The sequence below is a fragment of the Archocentrus centrarchus genome, chromosome 9 (assembly GCF_007364275.1).
Source record: "Archocentrus centrarchus isolate MPI-CPG fArcCen1 chromosome 9, fArcCen1, whole genome shotgun sequence".
NCBI classification, from domain to species: domain Eukaryota; kingdom Metazoa; phylum Chordata; class Actinopteri; order Cichliformes; family Cichlidae; genus Archocentrus; species Archocentrus centrarchus.
In genome coordinates this window covers 12678654-12703205 of record NC_044354.1, presented here as the reverse complement: position 1 = coordinate 12703205, position 24552 = coordinate 12678654, and the positions used below count along the sequence as shown (strand labels likewise).

General features: G+C 40.6%; 1 protein-coding gene across 2 annotated transcripts; it reads right to left on the bottom strand.

The window, feature by feature from the left end:
• Positions 1-569: 569 nt before the first annotated feature.
• LOC115785485 (guanine nucleotide-binding protein G(q) subunit alpha) lies at positions 570-23765 on the bottom strand. 2 transcript variants are annotated; one of them, XM_030737168.1, is made up of 8 exons: positions 23410-23765; positions 22747-22922; positions 11341-11525; positions 7279-7433; positions 6983-7111; positions 6224-6353; positions 5369-5522; positions 570-1906 (listed from the first exon to the last, which is right to left on the bottom strand). In XM_030737168.1, exons 2-8 carry the CDS (start codon positions 22880-22882, stop codon positions 1716-1718), a joined length of 1080 nt encoding a protein of 359 aa, XP_030593028.1. In that variant the 5' UTR covers positions 22883-22922; positions 23410-23765; the 3' UTR covers positions 570-1715. The 2 variants fall into 2 exon arrangements, with proteins under 2 accessions (XP_030593028.1, XP_030593026.1); XM_030737166.1 differs by having other exon boundaries at positions 22747-23765.
• Between the last annotated feature and the right edge of the window lie 787 nt (positions 23766-24552).

Sequence of the window (24552 nt, the reverse complement as noted above, 5' to 3'; positions counted from 1 at the left end):
CTTATGTTCTAGGGAAGTATTACAAAAATAAACAAACAAAACAAAACAAAACAAACAAACAAAAAAACCTTTGGGAATGAAGGATTGCAAATCAGAACTGCCAATTAGAAACAAGAAGGGCTTACTTTGGTACAAACTGAATGGCAACACTTTGCCCTTCCACATAGCAACTAGCCAAATTTATTCTCCGCTGCTATTCAACTACAACAGTCAAGATAGCCGGGCTGTGATCGGACAATTACAAAGACAAAGCTAAAATGTGACTGGATAGTCTGCAGGCCGTGGTGGCGGAGGGAGGGGTTTGCAGCCACAGCGCGCAAGGTTGTGATTGGACAATTCAGGCAGTTCAATGCGCTGGGTGGCTGCCTCCTCTTTCAGAGCCTGCCAGCTCACTGTAGCTTAGGTTGGTCCTTGCAATGGAGTTGGGATGTATATATATGTGTGTGTGTGTGTGAGTGAGTGAATGTGAGAGAGAGAGAGAGAGAGAGAGAGAGAGAGAGAGAGAGAGAGAGAGAGAGAGAGAGAGAGAGAGAGAGAGAGAGAGAGCGAGAGAGAGAGAGAGAGAGAGAGAGAGAGAGAGAGAGAGAGAGAGAGAGAGAGAGATGGGGAAGAATACCACAGACTCTTATACTAATACTTTAAAAAAAAAAAACAAAAAAAACTGCAGGGTCGATACATTGGTCGATAAAGTCAGTCAGTGTTCGTTAGCCCTGCTCTTTCCTAACACTTTACATTTCAGTGAAGTAGCCAACAGCACAAAGTGGAGTCTGGGCTGCTCTCTCATCTTTTTTTCTTCCTTTTTTGGCATTTGGCAATAAATATACATGTTACCATAATAAAAAGCGTTAATGTGGCACAGTTGAACATAATCGTTTCTCATAAATTAACTCCTCCTCAGCTCTCTTCAGTTTGTATAAAGTGACTTGCCACGGTTCATCTTTACATGAAAAAGCAGAAGTCTCTGTGTGCGTCCTCACCATGTCACTCAAAGCTTTATATTATATTATATTATATTATATAGCCAGTTTCTCTCACATTTCTGAACTGAATGAGTCTCTCGACAGCTGAAAACCATGGCGTGACTGTCACTCAACATACAACTTGGGCTATTCCACCGAAACACATGCTCAACTCATTGAACGGTACCAAGTAAGAATAATGAAGATCTAAGATGATCAATATCAAATCATTTAAAAAAAAAAAAAATCACAATTTATGCCAACTCACAAGACACTTGCCAATCAGTCTATCAGATTAAAAAAAGAAAATGAAGCTGGCTAATACATCATTCCCTGCTGGGCAAACAGGTAAAGGCCTGTGATGAAGCTTCAGAATGAAACAACAGGTAAGGAAGAAGGTTAAAAAAGGAATTAAAACCTTTTTTCTTTTCTTCTTTTTCTATAAAAAGGCAGGAGAGACGGAAACACACTGCATTTACTTCAGCTCCTTCCCCACGCCCCGCCAATATCCTGTTCCCGCTTTTTCATCACTTCTTAAATAGCAAGATAACATTTACTTTGCTCACCCCTCGGGGAACCAAGAGATGAGCGAACAGCAAATAAATTAGTATTATGCAACCATTAGATTTTTGTTTTTTGTTTAGTTTTTTTTTTTAATGTGTGTGTATATATGATCTATCTTTTCACAGATTGCGTCAGTCAGTGTGTGTGCTGAGGGTCTGCAGCTGGAAGACCCTTGCTCTGCTCTGCTCTGCTCTACACCAGGTTGTATTCCTTTAGGTTGAGCTGCAAGATGGTGTCTTTGACTGCTGCAAAGACGAAACGGATGTTCTCTGTGTCAGTGGCACAGGTGAAGTGAGAGTAGATGATCTTGTCGCTGTCTGGATTCAGGTCCACAAACATCTTGAGGATAAATTCTCGCCCCGCTTGGGCATCCCTCTGCGGACCTGGAGAGGGGAATATCATGCTGCATTAATACATGTGCACACCTTAAATTAAATTATCACAAGGCTCAATGTGTCAGTGCCAAAAAAATTTCACTAGGTTATTCCAACCTGTGGTGGATACTCCATTTAAGAAGTTTTAGGTTTTTTTTAATCCTCTTTTTGGTCTTTCCCCACCAGACTTGTCACATAGCATTCCAATTTGTGCACCAGGACAGTATCCCAGGTCTCCTGGTGCAAGATCTTTATTTGCTCCAGAGTGCAAGCTAATAACATTTGGCAGCTTTAGGTTTTCCTCCAGTATAGTACTTAAAAAGTTTAATCACTGCAGTACAATGATGTGCTTTCAACTGTCTACCTGTGCACATTTCACATTATACTTGAATTGGTGCAGATACAAAAATCTATAAAACTATTTTTGAAAACCTCTACAGATATGCGAGTAATTCTGAGTCAATGGCATGAGCACAAATTACTTTAAAGTGCCTGTATTGTGCTTTCTTTTAGCATGCAATTTTTGCACAAAAATTCGAAACGGCCAAGGCCCAAATCTACAACAAATGCAGTTTTTCTCTCCTAGAGAAAATGCTTTCATGAAACGCTTCATTTGGAGCCCACACCTCTCTTTTGTAACCTTTCTATATCACTGTGGCACGATGCCTGCCTGGCTGCCAGTTTTGGCTCGGCCTGAAACAAAGAATGAGTAAATCACGTTGCAACCAGCGACACTTCAGTTAGTTTATTTTTATTTCTGAAGTGGTAAACTTTAAAATATCTCAGCTATGAACACCAAATGCTATGATGTTTTTAATATGCCAAATTTCCAACAAAGTTCTCATTTCCAGTTTTGTCTTATTTAAATACCAACTGAAATGAAAAATACTGACACTAATGCAGCCTGTTGAGGCTAACGTAAACCATCGGTCACCTTTAAGACATTTTTCAATCTCTTCTCTGCACTGCTTGAATTCTTATATTTCACCCGAGACGTCGTCACTATTTACACAACAGTGAGGCTATGCTTACAGTTACATTTACGTGAAAAATTATCATTCAGACAGAGAGTTAGAAATGGTAACACTGAGTACATAACAAACACTCCCTGACCAATCACAGCAGACTGGGCTTGTTTGGAGGCCGGCCTTAAAGACACAGGAACTAATGTAGGGCACTCCAAAGAGAGGCTGATAAGAAGAGCCCTGTCATTGTACAGTATGAGCAACATAATGCATTCTTGAATATTAAACATTAAACCTTTTCTAGTGCACTCCAAAAATTACCACAAAAGGGCCACTTTAAAGCACTTGAAATCCTTTATAATGACCTCCGCCAAGGAGGTTATGTTTTTTAGGTGATGTTTGAATGCGTGTCATTCTTTCTGTCTGTAAACCTGATAGCTTGAACAATTTTGAATGAATTCTGATAAAACTTTGTAGGAGTGTAGAGTGGGGTCTTCAAGGTTAACTTAATGATTTATTGGATAAAAACTGATAAAAAGCCTTATAACATAGAAACTATGATTCTTCCGTGTGGTGTCTATTGTCAACATATAAAAAGTATTGTAAAAAGATTTAAAATATCATGTCACATTTGACCTCTGACCTCTCCTTTAAGGTCAATAGATTGATCTGAAGGTCAATGTGACAATAATGCTTTATAAAGCTATTTAAAACTATGTTTCTTCCTGCTATTGTCTGCATGGACAGCATATATACATACAGGGCAGGAATCCTCAAATCCAGGCCTCGAGGGCCGGTGTCCTGCACCTTTTAGATGTGTCTCTGCTTCAACACACCTGAGTCAAATATAGAAGTCATTAGCAGGACTCTGGAGAACTTGACTGCATACTGAGGAGGTAATTCAGCCATTTGATTCAGGTGTGTTGGATCAGGGACACATCTAAAACCTGCAGGACACTGGACCTTGAGGCCTGGATTTGAGGATCCCTGAAATAGGGAATGATATATGGGGATTGTAAAGATCACCTTACTTCAAGGTCAAGTTTCATAAAATGTCTCTGTAGTACTCTGCTTAAAATTCTACTGTATTTGTTTGTATTGGCAACATTTAGAAAATTATACTGATATATGGGGATTCTAAATATCACATTATAGTTTGCATTCAAATATCATGTCACATTTGACCTCTGATCTCACTTTTACATTTCACATCTGCCTTTCTTTCAAGTTCATACCAAAATGCTTTATATCTGTAAAGAAAGTATTGCCAAGAAGAAGAGAATGAGCTGCATAGTTAGTTAGAAACATACTGTAGTATGACATTTTATAATAAGCTCAAGTTATTCATGTCCAGTTATTTAAAAATCATTACCCATTATCAATTACCTACTCCTACACAATATTTGTGTAAACATCTGTCATGCTACCCTAGATACCCTACAAACCTCTTAAAGTATGTTTAAAAAGAACAAAGAAAACAAAATTAATATATACAAAATACAATACTGTTAAATATTGCCCAGAGTGTGAGCTGCCTTGGAGCACTTCTTGTTTGATATTTAGTTTGAAATGTTTTTCTTTTCCCTCTGTCAATTTGTGGAAATTTGCTCCTGGAAATCAAATATGTTCAACAAATGAAGAAAATATCAGAGATTGCATTGATCCATTCTAAACTGTGGATCAAATGTTACAGTTTGAGTGGAAATTTCCTGCTACGGTTAACTTGCCAGCTCTGACCAATATACTCTACAAACTAGTTCTTTACAGCCCCCACTCACACAGACCTGGAGACCACTCAGTGACCCCCCCCGGTCACCAGGTAAGAATGTGTGTTCCCCGACCAGTTTCCGTGCTCGCCTGTAGTTTGCATAGAGGATGCTGACTTGCCTGCAACTTGTCTGCATCTACTCAATGAGCAGTAGTGAATCTGTGATAAGTACAATGTAAACTGGAAACAGAGACAGTATGCCTTCCAAGGGAAAGTTGCGCCTTTTGAAATGTGTTGGTTGCAGTGGTGAGGCACTTTTACTTTGGAGGCTAACAGGCTCCATTTCCAGTTTGAGTCACACTTTTTTCATATTTAACAACCACTCGGGCAAATTTTCAAGTAGTTGGCGAGTACTTGCATACAAGTCGGCATTGTCCGTGCAAACTACGGGCAACTGAGACAATCTGCTAGTAAACGAAGGAATCATGAGGCACCCTCTTTGTGATGGATTTCACCTTGTTACATCCAGCAACTACTCACCAGCCAGCAGGGGAATTCAAATTTTTCCCTAACACCTGGAGGTTGACGGAGAGGTTAACCAATTGGTCTGTGTGACTGAGGCTTAACAAACAGTGGAATAGCAGGGCATCTTTGAACATAATTTTCCAGTTTAATGAACAGAACATGATATCTTTAGTCAAAAACAGCTCAAGAGTCCTGATTTTTGAGTTCTGATTTTTTTTAAACACTTGATAAACACTCTTAATTCCAACTTCCCAGGGGAAGATGGACACTCACCATCATATTCTGGGAAGTAGTCAACCAGATGAGAGTACATGATCTTCTCCTCCAACAGGTCCTTCTTGTTGAGGAACAGAATGACTGAGGAGTTTTGGAACCAGGGGTATGTAATTATTGTCCTAAACAGAGCTTTACTCTCCTCCATCCGGTTCTACAGAGAGAGTATATGTGAATGAATGTGTATGTGTGTGGGATGGGATGAAGAAAAGAAAGAAAGAAAGAAAGAAAGAAGATAGTTAGTCGTTAATTAAACACCAGTCCTTCAACCTGATTAAGTACAGATTTTAATAAATGTTTTACAGCACCAGAGGGAGAGCAGTAAAGATGAGAGCGAAGGGCAATCATGTTTTTAATTTCTCCCTCGCGCTTGATTTCAAACAACTGGTCTGAAAGCTTACACATCTCAGTGTTGCTGCTTATTTAAAGCACAAAGCAGAATGTCCTTTTTTTTTATGTATTATATCATAAAAACTATCTAATGATGCTGGAATAGAAAGGCCATGAAGCTGGTCAGTCCTCTCTTTGCACAATATGTCGGCTTGACGTAAGAAAGGAGGAAAAACACATGGGCGCAAAACCAAAAACTAAAAAACAAACACACATATGAACACACACCTGCTCATTAATACACTTAAAAAAAACCTGACACAGATTCATCTTAAGAGGGAGACGTGGCCTTAGGCAGCATTCAAAACAGCTGGCTGATCATTTACAAGGGAAAAAGAGGCGGAGCAATACGTAGCAGCTCGAGAATCTGATTTCCAGTGTTTTAAATAAGGAAAGCTTTCATCTTTACAAACAACTACGCTTCCATTTTCAAAAGGGAAATTATTTAGAGCATCCCAAACTCACCTCGTTATCTGACTCCACCAAGACTTGGTCGTACTCGCTGAGCGCTACCAGGAACATGATTGATGTGACGTTCTCAAAGCAGTGGATCCACTTCCTCCTCTCTGACCTCTGACCGCCAACATCCACCATCCTGTCACGGCAGGAGAGAAAACACCGTCTCTATAAGCTGCAGAGGTCTGTTTGGATGTCTTTTTGAGTTAATCCAGCATGGATGTTATTTAATTAAAGAAAGGCCCAAGATGGTTCACATGTGAAGACACTGTTGCCTTATTGTGGTATTCCGTGGATTTAAATCAGATGTCTGCAAACTCAAAGCCTCAAAAAGAAACTAAATGTAAGATACTTCACATAAGTGGAAAGAGAACAACCACAGTGTAAAACGCTCCTAATGTAGCCAATATCTGCATTAACAAAGCACAATATTTTTAAATATTTTATAAACTCATCGTTGCATATAAAATATTCATCCTCAATGTTACTTGCAAGTTTACCCATCAGATGAATGTACTCATCAGAGGTGCACGTCCTTTAAAGGCCCCAGGTAACATGTCAGTGTCTTTAAACTTTCACAGAGTAAGCCAGACTCCCATCTCCTCTTCATGAAGTCGGCTGGTAGTTCTACCAAGTTATTAAGCTATTATAATAATATCATACAAACGGCTAAAGTGCTAAACACCATTTCAGTGAACACTGGCTGTGCTTTTGCTGACTTCTAGGCTACATTACGTTTTCATACTTTAAACAACAATCTGATCTCACCTGAATATGACACTCTGCAAGTCAAATGGGTATTCAATAATGCCTGTGGTTGGGACTCGAACCCTCAACACATCCTGCTGGGTGGGAAGGTAGGATGGCTCAGCGATCCGATCCAGTGAGTTCAGGTAACTGAAGAGCCAGGGAGTAAAAATAATCCAGAATTTGTTAAGGTAATCCACAGCATAGCTTTGTCATCTCTCAACTAACAGAAAAGTCTTTCACGAGAACTTTTAGAAGCCTGATCTGTTGAACAGCGTAACACCTGTTTCCACTGAACCGCTGTCCGTTCTACTCACTATTTAGTAGAGTCCGAGAGCTGGTATTCCCTCCTTCGATCATAACACTCCTGGATGCCCGGGTCATTCCATAAGCTCTTGATTGCATCAACGTAAGGATTCTCGAACTTATTGACCTTTTCTACGTCCACCTCTCTCACAATGTTGGCATGAGCCTGGTGGAAAACATATTGAGACAAAGTGTTATGATTGACTGAGACTCAATAGTGCCAAAGAATAACAGAAACTTAACTTATCAAACCTTCATCAAGCATTCAATAACACAAAATATAAAAAACAAACAAACAAAAAAACAATAGCTGTACAGGTTATGTAGTCCTAATTATCTCTGGAGTATTTTCCTTGTCTCACTTACTTATTCTATATCCAGAAATTTATTTGCACCCTGAGGCTCAGCATGGACCTAATATTTGAAGCACAAATCCCACTGGGCCTATTAAGGGGAAAGTTTTGCCGCCCCAGATTCTCATTAAAAGTCTCCTGTGTCCCGTGGCAAGAGATCAACATGTGCCTGAATGCTGCAAAGGTTTCCCAACAGTGCTGCACTGCTAGTCTTTATGATTATGGTGGATACTTAATGTGAGCACTGTGTAGGGGCTGCAGGGGTGTTTTCACGATTTTTAAAAACGGTACCATGGAGGGGGCCAACAACCAGTTGGGGAGGGTTCACGGGAAATCAGAAAATTCTATCAGAAATAAAAACCTAACAAAAGCTCTTAAAAACGGTAATGATTTTAATGCAGACAGACCGCTTTTCTCCATAAACACAGGTTAAGCGATGTAATGTGATGCACATTTTTCCCTAGCAACTGGAGGCTGCCAGATGCCACACAAGATGATGAGGTAATATGCTAATAAAAATACAGTCTGGTTGCAATAGTAAATAGTAAATATGTTTAGTTTTACTGGGTTGTAGAAGTAAATCATAATGGCTCACACTTCCTTTGTTTACAGGTTGTAAAGTGAAGGAGTTAGGGGATGGCAGGCAGGGTACCAAACCACTGTGGGGTCAATGAGGGGGAGGCCATTTTTCAAAATTAAAAATGTAGTGTTTCTCCCTCTATAATTAAGCCAATAGCTTTTACTGCATGCAACATTAAGTAGTTAACAATAAATAGTTATATATTTACAGTTGATACACTGACAAAACTGTTTTTCACAGAAAAGGGGGGGTCCCCTCTCCCCTTTACTTCCACCCAATGACAAAACAATTTTGGGTGGAGGGGAAACAAGGGAAGCCAGTTAAATGTATGGAAAGGGAAGAAAGCAGTAGTGACTTCAACCTACATTCTTCACAATGGCCACCAGGGGGTGAGCCATGTGGTTGCAAAAAGACTTCACCCACATGAGGTATTGAAAAAGAAAAAAATAAGTCCATTTTGTGAATTTTAGTCATACTGTGTTTTGGGAAGAAGGAAGAAGGAATTTATGAGGTATATTCATTGGCTAAGGACTTGTGATTGACAATAAGTCAATCAAGTGTGTGGTTTCACACATAGATTTGCCCCTTCTCGTCACGTGTGATTTCAAAGCAAGACAGTGATGGCAAAAACACTCATAGGGAGACAAAGTAGCTATGTTCATCTTTTACACTGTCTATGGTGCCTTTAGCCTTGCCCATGATGTGAAGAACAGACATGAATTTGTCTTTGCAGCTGCCATGCTCGGATAAAACCATTCAACAAGACCCTGGATCTTAAATGGCTAAATAACATAAATCCTTCGTGTTGATGCAGAACATAATTGTGTGTGACAAAAAGAAATGCCTTATGCACAGTAGCAGAGAACAATAATCCATTTTATTAAACTACACAGGATACTTGTAAAGATAATGGTAAACAGTACTTGGAGACAGAAAATATTATCCCTTGCTAGCTTCTGTACTTCATATGCATCTCTCTCTTTACAGAGATACACACAAGCACAAAAAAGTCAGTTTCACTTTACCAAAAGAGTAATCACTTTTCATGATGACTTAATGTAGAAATCCCCTTCACAAATCAGTGATCGTTTTAATCACAGGTTAAGAATTTTCTTGAACTGCCACTACAGGCCTTGAAGCCCAGCACCAGAGGACAAAACATGGTTTCTATCTGCAGTGAGACTCATGTAGTTGAGTCTGCATGATCTGCATTAGAGACAGGGCTACAGCACATAGTCCGAACATGACTAGGACATGATGTGGGGATTGGGGTCTGAAGATAGGGACCTACTTAAATGGGTCGCTATCTTCAGACCCCAATCCAGTGACATTTACTATAAATGCCCAGAAAGACACTGTAAACATAATTGATGGGTTTCATTTTCACTTCCCTTGTGATGTCAGTCAACTCTTTTGTCAAGGATAAAATACTTCCCATTTTACCCGTATGCATATGAGAGCACAGGGATGTTGGGTAGAAATTATGACAGGTTATATGGTTTCATTGTGCACATAACTCTGAGTTTATTAAATGGATACTTAATTCTACCCAGTACCACAGGTACTAAAACCTTTACACCTCAAATCGACTATTACAATAGATCAGATAGTGGATGCGCAGTATTGACATGCACAAGTTAACTGAAATGAAAACTGTGCAATGAACCAAAAGCTTGGGAAGACATTTTACAGCAGAAACTTATCTGCATTTTCTTAAAAAATATATTTAAGAAAAAAAAATAGATCATAGTATTATTACATTTAGTCAGCATATTTTGAATTATAGCATTTATAGTGGGTAAAATGCATAACTAAAACACCACATTCAGTTTCATTCTTCATGAGAATGCACACAAGACAGGAAGTGAAAGTAAGCATGGAAAACAGTCGTTCACCACAGCTGCATAAATGGCCGAAGTTAATGCACAGATAAAATGCCATTTTAAATCTCAAAGTTTTAATTGCACTACAGTTTACACTTGGTAGGCAGCAGCTTGTAACTGGGCCCCCTTAGTGACCATTTGTTACAGTCTGCATGTCTGGGGTAATGACGTGTTGTTCAACATTAGAAATTTGATGTCTTTAGAAAGGACAGAAATTGAGTTATTCAAACCTTTCTATTTGAAAAACAAAGTTTAAGAGATAAATGTTACAACTAAAAGCTGAGCTATATGAAAACCAATAATTTTCAAATAGCTCAACTATATCAACATAATTTAACCAACACATAATGGCAGTTGTTGGGTGGCACCCTCTGGCTGAATACAAAGTTAAAATGCAAATAAATGACAGACACATGATGGAACTGTGCATCAATCAATAGTTCTAAGCTGTCCAAAATCATTATTAATCAAGCAATGCTTAAAGCAATTCCTGAAAAAAATATATTAGGGCATCTTTGCACACCTCTAATCCAATGAACAGGATCCAGCGGTCTATTTGCAATCACTTCTTTTAGGAAAATGAAAATACTGACAAACAAACTAAACACAACCTTCTAAACCAAAATCTCTAGAAAACCCTTTCATTAAAGATCAGCCTGGACTGTAGTCTGACACAGAGAAACTGAAGAGCATGGCCAGCCATCACCTGAAATAGAATGGTTGCCAAGGTGTGGACTCCTATGCACCATTTCCTTTAATTTGTCACTTTCACATGGAAGAAACTTTGAGCAAGAACTCTCTGTACCAGTTCCCAAATCTGTCAACACCAGGGTAACTCAACTACAACAAAGAGGACCTGCTGAAGTGTTAAATACAAAAAGTAAGGTGAAATTTGAGCAAGTGCTGTGGGGTATAGTATTAAGTGTAGTAGCAGGGATAGTGTGTATACATGTGTCCAAACCTTTGACTGGTACTGTATAAACATGCATGAATTTGATGGAAATATGCAAACACAAATACACAAAAGGGTGTGATGAGTACTTGAGTGCTTTAAGGACACAGGAAGTCTATAAAAGAAGGGGAAATGATTATGGATGACTGTTACAAATAAGATAGCCGGCACTCTAAAAATACACAAGCAAACTGTACCGCACTGTAGAGTCACTCTCACTCTCTCTCAAACTATTTGCCACCCTGACCTCCCCATGCCATTTAAATTGGAGAATTTGAAAAGCCTGAGTGAAAGAACCCACTTACCTTGTTGTGCTCATATTTGTAGGGGACCTTGAGCGTCTCCGTGGCACGGATCATGGCCTGCATGGATGTGAAGATGTTCTGATAGACCAGCTTGGTAAAACCCCTTTTGTCCTCGTCAGAGTAACCAGCGCCGTGGATGATCCTCATCTGTTTGATGAACGTGCTCTTCCCACTTTCCCCAGTGCCTGAGAAAATACACAGGAAAAGGGGACGCAGAGTTTATTTATTTAGTACGTTTGTGCAGAGTTTCATTTAACCAGACAATACATATTGTCTCCTGTGGCAGCATTCATGTTTCTTAAATGGACATTCAGACTATTTTTACCATTAAAAATTCCATCCATCCATCCATTCGCTTCCGCTTATCCTGGTCAGGGTCGCGGGGGGGCTGGAGCCTATCCCAGCTGTCATAGGGCGAGAGGCAGGGTACACCCTGAACAGGTTGCCGGCCTGTCACAGGGCCAACACAGAAAGACGAACAACCTTACACACTCACATTCACACCTATGGGCAATTTAGAGCAGCCAATTAACCTAACCCCAGTAAGTGCATGTCTTTGGAATGTGGGAGGAAACCGGAGTACCCGGAGGAAACCCACGCAAGCACGGGGAGAACATGCAAACTCCACACAGAGAGCGGGAGAGGCCTGGGCCAAGGTGGAATCGAACCCAGGCCTTCCAGATGGTATTCTATCTGTGAGGCAGCAGCGCTAACCACTACGCCACCGTGCTGCCCACCATTAAAAATTAATCCACTAAATTAACAAGAGAAAAGGCACTAAAACCTTGCTGCGGAGGCTTCTTGCACATCCAGTGGCTTGAATACAGAATGTAGCCATTACCAATTGTACAAAGTGATGCCAGTGTGGAAGTCTTGATTCAGATATCTACATGGACATGCAATACATTCACTCATACTGCATTTCCCATATTTAAGGCAACAAATCTGAGATCCAAGTGCAGATCAAAATTAGCTGATATAACTCAAAACAAAAGGAGGGAAACTGCAAGAACCTCACTTGACTATCAGGGGATTTCACGAGAATAAAAGAAAAAAAAATACATAAAGACTTCTGCAGTAAAATGTTTGTTTTCATTGGAAATTGTGAAAACAAACCTTGTAGTGTTGGCATTAAATTATTTTTACACTACACTTGCTGATTCACATTCCATAATTACCTGTACCCCACAGCAATCCACCCACAGTAAAACCTGCATTAAAAACTGCCACAGCACTGCTGTCTAAAAGCCTCTTTTATTCAAGCTACATTATTATATTACATATCACGGGGGAAGACTGAACAAGCAAACAGACAGGATTACTTTATAAAGTTGTTAGTGGATACAGCCAGACAGAGCAAAACACCTGCTGGTTGAATATGATGACCACATTCAAGTTGCATATTTAGCAGAGTCCCTAATGAACTTCGGACAGCGTTGCAGAAATCAAGTCTGACATCGCCTGTTTGCCCTTTTTCCAATGTAGCACACAGTAGGAGATAACCTGCTTCCGACAGGTTCTCAGAACTGGAAATACTCTAGCAGGGGTGGGCAATTAATTTTCCCAAGGGGCAACATGTGAAATTGGTACTGCTGTGGAGGGCTGCACCAATAAGCCGAACTCAATTCTGTTCAATATTAATTTTATCTCTTTATGGGCTTATTGGTGCAGACATCCACAACAGTCCCAGTCTCTCATGTGGCCCCTTGGGAAATAATTATCCACCCCTTTTCTAGAGTGTGCAGAAAGCAGGGCACAGGATGACCACTCATTTGCTCTAACCTCACCAAACTATTGCCAGCTCTTTTCTGACATGGGTACAGGTTCCCCTGACAACAGCTGCCTTTGTTAATGTTGAAAAATTGATTAATGTCAGTATAGTAAAAAATGTTCTGTGTTTGTGAATGAAAAGGATTCTAGCAGAATTAAGAACATGAATGTGTGTATAGGAATATTTCCCAAGATGAAACATGGCTTTCTGCAACAACATCCTGTCTTGGAATAAACATTTATGTGCATAGATTCACAGTAAATGCACACAGACATACACATATGTACTCATTCACTCATGCACTTCAGACTCACACATATTATGTGCTGGCTACTTTTCCTCCCAGCCTGTTTGCTTGGTCTGGTGACAGACCAAGAACAACATCTCTCTCCTCTCAGTGGTGACAGGAACTATTTGGGTGTGAAGAACTGGGGGTGTAATTTCCCTTTCTTTCATTGAGAATCTTGGCAGACAAACAGTCTTAACCAGTACCTCTTGGATAACTTGAGAGTGCATGTGTGTGTTTTGCATGTCAGCAGCCAGGAGATGTGTGCTGTGGTCCGTATTAACTGAGAGTGTCTCTTATAGAAGTCTGAATATGCTGCACCTCTTTGTAAAATATAAACAACACTTGAGCTAAAGCAGCCTCTCTAGTGCAGGCCAATAGCGCAGAGCGAGCACTTTACAAAGCTAACCTACAAGCCACAATAATGCTGAACTAGAGAAAATGTTTTTCTGTTGTGGGGCTGCCAATTTAGAAGCTTGCAGGAAGGTAGCAATCATTCTTCAAATTAATAAATGTGGCAATGAGGAAAAGTACAGTATGAAACTATACTGTCATATATATTTTGTGCCTATTTAATGTCATTTGATACCACACTGTACCACACAATACTGCACTGTATATGGTTTGTTTTCTACAAAACAAAGAAAAATGCATCTGTCCATCTATCCACTTTAACTGCTTATCCAGTTCAGGGTCACGATTAGGGCCTACCTAAGCTGTAATTGGGTGAAAGGCAAAACTCATACAAGCTCATGCTTTTTGATTTAGACTCAGATTTATAGTTGCCTAAACAGTGTTGTGTTACTCACCTGGTTGTTCCAGTTGGTGAGTGGAAGTTAACAATTACAATAACCTTAATAGCGGGTTGTAGTTGTAGACTTCAAATAATAATTAAGAAATAATACATTCAAAACATTTTGGGGGTTTTTTTGTTTGTTTTTTAACACCGGTGAATTGGAAGAGAGAATTAGCACCTCAAAGTCTGAGGCCACAGTTCTGGGTAGACTGGCTGCTCTGGATTGGGGCGGAGTTGTTGTCTCAAGTGGAGGCGCTGAAGTACCTTGAAGAACAGAGCACGGATTGACTAAACAGATCAGTCTGTTTTGGTGAACAGAGGGCTGAGCATAAAGGTGAAGCTAAAGATTTACTATTAGAGCCATGTTCCTACCCTCACCAATGGTCATTAGCTAGTGACTGAAAGTATAAGGTTGCAGATATGTGTTTCCACCAAAATGTGTTTCCACCAAAGGGTGCCTGGGCTCAACTGTGCCTCCCATCATTGAGGCTCTGCCTAGGCTACCCCCTCAATGCCTCCTAGTTAAGATGTTTTGGGCCGAGACCCTGCCTGAGGCAGACCCAGGATGTACTGGATGAATTGTGTCTCTTTGTTAGGTTGGGAACGCCCCCAAAGAGCTTGAGGTAGTGGCAGGGAATAGTGAGGTCTTGGCACTTTTGCCTCATATGCTGCCCCAGAGACCTAGACCCAGATAAGCAGTAGATAACAGATTGATGTGGCTGATGTCATCCTGGCTATCACAGAAAAAAGTGCGGTACTCCCCTACAAGAATACTGTATTTTACACCAGTTACTTCACAGCATAGTAGACAATTATTCTACCATGGAATCACTTGACCACATCTCTGTCTTAATGGATCTTCTCCATTATGCCAATAAGTGTAACTGGCACTAAAAAAGATAGGGAGACAGCAAATATGCTGTGTATGATTGTGTGCTGGCCATTAGTGGCTGCTGAGTCACGTTTCCAATCGATGCAGTGACCCCAGATTAAACCAAGTGTGTAATGTGTCTATGGATCAGCATTACATCTCAGGCGAGTGTGCCGTGCCCCAAGACTTGTGAACATGGTCTGACTCAGAAGCAAGCAAAAACAACCCAAGCTGCTCTGTCTTCCTTTTCCTTTAATTATAATATACCCTGGGCATTTGAAACTTGACTTTAAGTTCCCCAGTCCTCACACCCAAACCAAATAAACACATTGTATCGAAAGGATAACTGAAAGTTCTCCCGTTCACTGGCCAAATGATATCTTGAAAGTTGTGCTTTCAAGACTTGCTCAACTGCATTACTGTCTGCAGTGCACAGATGTGCCTGCAGCTCATTTTAAAACAAGTCCATGAGTGAATAAGATAACAATTCACTTCCAAGTTCTTAGCAGCACCTTAAGCAGAGTTAAGAAACAAAGGCTGGGCCAGAGTACCATTTTCACTTTTACTAATACTTTTGATTTATCCCTCATCAACATGCATTATTGGACCTTGGTTTTCAGCCCTGTGTCTAATTAGAGTTTAACAAAATTCAGACACTATTTGATTCTAAATTTGAAAGAAAAATCTATACAGCTGTTGCAGTTACTAGAATGACATAGCAGAGGCCTGTTCCCTCATTATACAATGACAAAGATAAAAGATATGGAGTTGATTCCAAGTGCTTTCCTTGCATTTGGTAGCTGTTCACTGGAATTCTCAATAAGAGAAGTTTATGAAAGTGAAGAAGGCCATCATTAGGCTGCAAAAACAAAATAAACCTATCAGAGAGATAGCAAAAACTTCTGGAGTGACCAAATTAACAATATGATACATTGTTAAAAAGAATGAGTGTACTGACCAGCTCAGCAACACCAAAAGATATGAAGGACCACCAAAGACTGATTTTTTTTCCTTCCTTTTCTCCCCTTTACAACCTCTAAGTCAAGAACACTTGAAGAGGTAGGTGTACCATTGTCAAGGTGTACAATTAAGATACACCTTCATGAATGGAAATACAGAGGGTTTAGTTAGACCCCTTGAATTAAAGCTGAAATTCTACTGTGGTGGTGTACAGGGGCAAAATCGTAAAAAATGTGTCATTGTCCAAAAACTGAGGGACCTAATAATATAACCTTTTGTAGCTAATCAGCGGTGTTCTATTTACTTGGCTGCACTGATATGTTAATTCAAACATATGGCTTCTTTAGGGCTTCCTCTGGCAGTAACAACCATGTGCTTGTGAAAGGCTTGCTATAAGTTGAGTTGGACTTTGTTCAGTCAAAGCTATGACAAAAGACACCACAGCTTTCATTTGTCTGATAAGTCACTGAAAATCAGTGGCGCTGTTCAGTATACTTGTATCATGTGTACCAAATGGACGGTGGCAAGAAACTGGCTAATGATTATCAGTTCAAATAAGAATAATAATGAATTAAGACAATAATAATAATAATAATAATAATAATAATACCAGCCAAAAATGGCTGCTGTCCATTTTGGACAAAACATTAAGTTAACAAAAGCTAAACTTGTTTTTTACTAACAGCTGTTTGTAAAAGTATTTTTGTCTGAGTTTATTAAATAACTACAACTTTATACGGTTATCTACAGCAGAAAGATCAATGTAAATGTCCTGAAAGCAAGGGAATTGCACACATTTATGCATGTGGCATAACAACAATAACTTCATTAATCATTCACCAAATCCTAATCTCACCTAGAGCACTGAAAAGGGTAGAGCTGGCCCTGCTGACATAGTAGATATGGAATTTAATTTGCAAAGGTGCAGACTAAACATGCTGCAGTGATTTTAAAAATCATTTGGTTGTGCAAAACAGAGATTCAAGCATCTCTCTTTTGTGTGTGTTGAGGTAGATCTACAGTAAAACCTAAGTTGTACTGGCATCTTGTGTTTTGAATCCATCCCACTTTTCTATAAATTATTCATGGATATGCGAGTGAAAGTTTGTAAAGGGGACAGGCATCAAAAACTAGGTTCAATGGTCTCTTAAGGATTGGAGCTGGGCTGTGCCACTTTTGTAATTGAGCAATTTTAAATTAATTCAGTAAATGGAGACAAGCCTGATAATTAGTCATGTTTAACCCATTTCAACAGATGCTTCAGACCTCAATGATAAAACAAGAACTGTATGCAACACAATATTTTAATCTATAATTGATCGGCAAATTATTTTCTACATAAATCAATATGCCTATATTCCCATGACATGGCCTATGACCAAAGGAGTTATTAGTGGGTTTCTTCAAATTTGGCAAAATTGCCCTGACTATGTCCTGAGATGACTATGATTTGCTGGTAAAAGGTCAAGGTGACCAAAAAAATAAAACATTTTCCTGACATAATTCAAGAATTTATGTGCCAATTATGACAACATTTCATAAACTCTCTAATAGAATAAAATTATAAAAAATGTGACATCCAGCAGTTCACAGTCAAACTGGCCTTTATTTAAAGCAATAACAGAAGGGGAGACTGTGACCATATTTCATATTTGGTCAGATACCAGATCTGTGGCACTAATTTTGTTCCCTCGCATTAAATAATCTGAGCCTTTACTCTCTGGTTATTTCATTAGGTACATCCTGGTAGTACCAGTTTGGACCCCCATTTGACTTCAGAACTACCTAATGCTTCGTGGCACAGATTTAAGAAGGTGCTGGAAACATTTGGTCTATAGTAACCTGACACCATCACGTGGTTGCTGTAGATTTGTCGGCTGCACATCGATGATGCAAACCTCCCATTCCACCCCATCCCAAAGGTGCTCTATTATACTGAGATCTGGTGACTGCGGGGGACATCTGGGTATAGTGAACTCAATGTCATGTTCAAGAAACCAGTTTCAGGTGATCTGAGCTTTGTGACACAACACATTATCCTTTTGGATAAAGGGATGGACGTTGATAACACCACAAGAAGGCTGTGGTGTTTAAATGGTGTTTATGCCATTCCAATTGCGAAAAATGCCGGACATGACAGGCTTAAAAAAAAAAAAAAAAAAAAAAGGTGTTTATGACTAACTCACACAATTACACCAACAACAACCTGAACTGTGGATACAAGGCAAGATGGAGCCATGCGTTCATGTTGTTTACACCAAATTCTGACCCTACCATTTGAATGCTGCTGCAGAAATGGAGACTCATCAGACCAGGCAACATTTTTCCAATATCCTATAGTCTCATTTTGATGAGCCTGTACCAACTGTAAACTCAGTTTCTTATTCTTAGCTGGCAGGAGTGACACCTGGTGTGGTCTTCTGCTGCTGTAACCCATCTGCTTCAAGGGTTGCCGTATTGTGAGTTCGGAGATGCTCCTCTGCATACCTTAGTTATAACAAGTAGTTATTTCAGTTACTGTTGCCTTCCTATCAGCTCAAAGGCATTTTCTCACACTGGATATTTTCTCTTTTTCAGACCATTCACTGTAAATGGTTGTGTGCGAAAATCTCAGTAGATCAGCAGTTTGTAAAGTACGCAGACCAGTGCATCTGGCACCATCAACCATGTCACGCTCAAAGTCAATTAAATCAACTGGAACTTGAGCAGGTAACCCTGACCATGTCTACATGCCTAAATGCACTGAGTTGCTGCCACGTGATTGGCTTATTACCGTTAATCAGTTGAACATGCATACCTAATGAAGTGGCAGGTGAGGTATTGGAAACCCATGAGTGCTAACCAGATGACATTAACTAGTTATAGCCATTTTTGACGTATGACATGATGATGACCGTCTATGATCAAGTGATTCATTCAAGTCATTCACGCACCATCTGGCAACCACCAGTCATGAGACAAAATAAGCATTCTTCAACTGGCTTAAAGTGATTGCTCAAGGTTGATAGTAGTCACTGGGAAAAGAATTGCTGAAGCTCCAGTCATACAGACCTAGAGCCCAGACAGTGACCCTCATTTTTCCCTAGAGATCCACCTGTTGCTAGGGAACAGGTGGGCCCTGTACTCCCCAAACAGTTGCAAAAACCTTAGTTTGCATTGAAGTCACAGGCTTGCCTCCGAACACTGTCCAGCTACTCTCCAAGCTGTAGTGAAACAGTGAAAAATGCAACACAAACCAAAAATGCAGCACGGTGGCGCGGTGGTTAGCACTGCTGCCTCACAGTTAGAATACCATCTGGAAGGCCTGGGTTTGATTCCACCTTGGCCCGGGCCTGTCTCTCTGTGTGGAGTTTGCATGTTCTCCCCGTGTCTGCGTGGGTTTTCCGGGTACTCCGGTTTCCTCCCACAGTCCAAAGACATGCACTTACTGGGGTTAGGTTAATTGGCCACTCTAAATTGCCCATAGGTGTGGATGAGAGCGTGAATCTGAGTGTGGATGTTGTCTGTCTCTCTGTGTTAGCCCTGTGACAGGCTGGCGACCTGTACAGGGTGTACCCTGCCTCTCGCCCTATGTCAGCTGGGACAGCCCTGAACAGGATAAGCGGAAGTGAATGAATGGATGGACGGATGAAACCGGAAATGGAGACCATTTGCCTTCAAAGTAAAAGTTGTGGATTCTGAAACATGTTGGCTGCAGAACTGAGGCACACCTTACTCTCAAGGCAAACCTTTTCCATTTCCAGTTTGCATCGCACTTTTTCAAGTTTTAGTACTGCTCAGCTAATAATTGATGTTTGGACTCTGCCAGGGCTGCCCTTTGCTACTGATTCAGTTTGTAATTTTTATGGACAGAATTTCGAGGCACGGCCAAGTGATGGATGGTTTCTGCTTCGGTGGCCTCACGATCTCGTCTCTGCTTTTTGCGGATGATGTGGTTCTTTTAGCTTCACTAGGTGGTGACCTCCAGCTCGCACTGAGGCAGTTCATAGCAGAGTGTGAAGTAGCTGGAAAGAGAATTAGCATCTCCAAGTCCAAAACTGTGGTTCTCAGCAAGAAAAGAGTGCCCACTCTGGGTCAGGGATGAGTTGCTGACCCAAGTGGAGGAATTTAAGTACCTCAGGGTCTTGTTCACAAGTGAGGTGAGAGTGGAGTATGATAACAAAGTTGACAAGTTAGCTGTCAATCAATGTCCCTACCCTCACCTATGGTCATGAGCTCTGGGTAAAAAATGAGATCCCGTATACAAGCAGCAGAAATGAGCTTCCTCCAAAGGATGGCTGGGTTTTCATTTAGAGAAAGGTGAGGAGCTCAGTCATTCAGAAGGGCCTCAGAATTGAGCTGCTACTCCTCCACACTGAAAGGCCAGTTGAGGTGGTTTCAGGCATCTGACTAGAATGCCTCCTGAGCGCTTCCCAAGTGAGGTGTTTTGGGCATGTCTTACCAGGAGGAGGCCCCATGGCAGACCCAGGACCTCAGTGTTCCCCCAGCTGAGCTGAAGGAGGTCGATGGGGAGAGAGAGGCATGAACTCTGCCTCTTCTTTTTCTTCTGGTTTTGTGATTATTAATTTTTTATCAAGCCCTTCTCCCACTGCATCAACTCATCTACACTGTTGCTAGTAACGTACAATCTTCTCATTTGTTGTGTAGCCTGTGTTTCAACACGCACAGTCCCGGTGGACACAAAGCCATTAGTGGTTTTGAAAGATTATGAGTGAAGTTTAAAAGCCAAGATGATTTCTGAAAAACCCAGTGATGTGGTGTCATTCTGAGGAATTGAAAAAACATAAACTTGACTGAAGAGTTTTGTGCTCAACTCTCATGGGAAATTAAGCAATTAGCAAGCTTGAAAATCCATAATACACTAACAGAATATGGGTTATCAAAGTCATATAGAGCACACACACACAAAAACAGCACAACTTCCTCTGTCTCACTTGACCACTTGTAGCAGATGTGGTGGTGTGTGTGTATTAACACAAACAGAAAAACTATTTTGTTGTGAATCGAGAGTCCTGCATTTGAGCCAATATACTGAATGAGGTCTAAAATAAAATAGTTAATTAAGCCAGGATTGTTTAAGACGCTCCAGCATGTGAATTCCTATTATATTTATGAATGCTCCTACTTTCCACGAGTTAATAAGCTCTATTGTTCCAGTTTAGCCTTGAGCATAATACATTTCCTATTCATAATCTATTCAGCCTCTCCATACTCAAACCTTAAATATTTCCTATACCTCCAGAAAATGCTACACAGCAGGAAAATGTTTATACCACCAAATAATAAAATAAAATCTATTTCACTCTATATAAAGAATCTCTCTTAAATGTAAATAATTCTGCCAGTAGTAAACCACTCTGAAATATGACAGCCTACCCTTTCATTTGGGCTGACAAATTTTTCTCACATCACATGATAATGGTGACTAATAATCTGATAAATACAATATTATTAGAAACAGCTGTCCTCAAATCTTATACTCCCTCACTTTATTCTTTAGGTCACTGGCTGCTTATGCATTTGCACAATGATCTTGTAGCGCATTAAGAGAGATTAAGGGGCAACAGCAACACAGTTATTTGGCCATATTTAACAAGGGTGGTGGCAGTCAGCTCCTTCAAATCCTGTTAAGAGGGATTCATGTCATCATTTTGTTTTAACTGCAGGACAAAGGGGAAACCTCTCTCATTCAATCTCTCTTACGCATCACTCAGAAGGCAGTGTTGGGATCTAAGGGCCTTAATGTTTAGACCATCTCCTTCCTGCATTTTCTAAGGAGCAGAGTGAGCAGAGGATCAGGAAGCGAAGTTTCTGGCACCACTCTCCAGGACCACAGTCATCACATCTAATGGGCTTTTTGTTGAAAATCTAATTAAAACCGGGATGGTAAGTAGATGACTTGTTTTCCTCACATTTCTTCAGTATGACTAATGCTTCTTAACAGGATCTGCCCCCCCCCCCCTCCCCCCAACAACGAAACACTGCAAAGACAGTTACAAACATTTTCAGTTTTTTTTTTTTAAATAACAAGATATCATTTTATTATAAAACCACAAGCCATTACTTATTGCCCCCTCTCTATACTGCTGTTAGAGAATTTTATATTGCACAATATCAGATGCCCGAGCATACCATCACACGCAGGTATATATATATATATATATATATATATATATATATATATATATATATATATATATATATATATATATTATAGGACAGCAAATGCCCAAGCTTTCACTGTACATTGATACCGGGAATATAATGATTACCAGGATTACGTGTTAAGTTCCAAAACTGTCTTGATTGCGCCGAGAAAAGCGCAAACTTTGGCCCAGCCACACTTACAGGCACACCACCTGAACGGGCCCTTCAGGTCTGGCTGCAAACCAGTGAAAGCATGGAGGAGTAAAAGAAGAGTTAATGCCCATTTGTTTCCTCGACACTACCCAGTCACAGTTATTCAAATCAGGTGGTTTTTTTATACTGGAAGCCATGCAGGCCTTGCTGGGCAGCATCTCCTCCCTCTGCTGACCTGCCAATCTGTGCACTGGACTCGTTAACTGCAACCGAGATATTTCAAACCCACTCCCCCCACCCTCCAAACTTCACTCAGGTGGGGAAACCCCATTAATAAACCCCCACGCCTCATAGCCGACAAAGGCTTTTTTTTTTTTGTGAGAGCGGAATGTGGGCTTTGGGTTTCACGCCGTCGAGCTTACCGAGAAGCAACAGTTTCAGCTCCCGGCGTGCGTCCCTCTTATCCCGGCGGAGCTGCCTTTCGATCTCGTCGTTGATCCGCCTGGCTTCTTTCGCCTCCTCGCTGAGGCAACACGCCATTATGGATTCCAGGGTCATTCTCTCTCCTTGTTTAAAACTCGCACTTTTTCTCCTCTCACTGATTCATCCAGATTTCAGATTCGTCGGGGTGGAGAAAAACAAACAAACAAACAAACAAAAAGAAAAAGACAGGCCTGTGAATGCCAAATAACGTCCTCATACAGGCCTACTGGTGGTGAAATAACGCGTGGACGCCCTTATAATGAGTCCGAACAGCGCACAGATTGTGGTGCGAAAGGAAAATTAGATATTTGAGAAATTATTGACCCCCCCGCCCCCCCCTCCCCCTGTTTCACTTCGTTTTCTGGGTCTCCCGACAGCTTCAAAACAGTGTCCAACGCGGTTTGGGCTGAATATCGGCGCAATCTTAATTAGTGTAATCTGCTTTTCCGTCTCAATATGATCAACAGATCCTTTTAAGACACATCCTCTGTACTGCTCTGTGTGATCTCGTTAAGCATTGTCATCCGAGCCGGCCCACTCTCTCTTCAAAGTCTTCAATGTTGATATTTTTCATTAAACAAAATCCCTTGCGTTCAAGTTACCGTCTGCAGGTGAGGGCAACAAGAAAATCCCATGAATAAGGCTGTCCGTTTATTTTCCAGTGGCTCGACTCCCGGGCGTGGTAAGGCAGAATATGGCGGACTTTCACTCCAATCCGCTAGGCTGGGATACAGTACAGTTATCTCTCTCCGTGTGCTCAAAAAGCCAAGAAAGCCGCACATAACACAGCATTTCAGCCGGAGCTCTCGGCAGCGCGGCGAAATAACATCCCAGCGTGCCTCAAAAGGGAGCTCAAGTCCACGGCTTAATAGTGGGACGAGAAGAAAGGAATAACAGCCGTGTTGTCGCCTTTTCCCCCGGCCAATCTTCTCCTTTTCCTCAATTCTCTTCATGTATTTTTATTACACAGGCCATCCACTCCTCCGCTGACAGGGTGACGTCGGCCTCCCATCGACCAAGGGGGAGTGTCACGTCAAACGAACGCCACACAAGTCATTTATCCCCAACCTGTGGAATAGAAAATGCGTATGACGGGATATGTTGGAACCCATATCTGTGTTTTACGGTTTCCACTTCAATCCTGTTTTTTTTGTTTGTTTGTTTGTTTTTGTCTTCACTCAGAGGGGAGGAGGTCCTTATGGAGAGTCTTAGGAAGCACAGTTTATGTTTTAGTGATTGCGTGATGACCGAGTGGAAGTTAACCTTGCAGTCTGATTGTTCAGTGGACACAATATAGTTACACAGTATCCAATCAAATAGCACTGCAGTAAACTGTGAAGGTCATTGTTCTATTTTTGTTGAGGCACTGAGGCATTAATTCAACTTAGCTGTTGGGCTGTTTTTTTCTATTTATGGGCTTTCTTTGGCACTTCATTACAATACAGTTTTTTTTACATATGTATACCATGACTAAAACTAATGGTCCATCATACCAACGAGCCAATAAATCCTTTACCTTTAAGAAAGGTCTTGTTGAACTTTTATGACAGCTGGAGCTTTAAGTTTGTGTTCTGTTCATTTTTGCCCTTTTAGTGAGGTAATTTTTTTAAGCTGCATTTTAAACTCAATGATCTTAAAATTAGTCAAAAACATACTTATGCTGTAGTGCAACACACAGGTCTGACCCACAGTCTCAGCTGCAGGCAAAAGATGAAGAAATTTAAAAAATAAACAAAACAAAAACA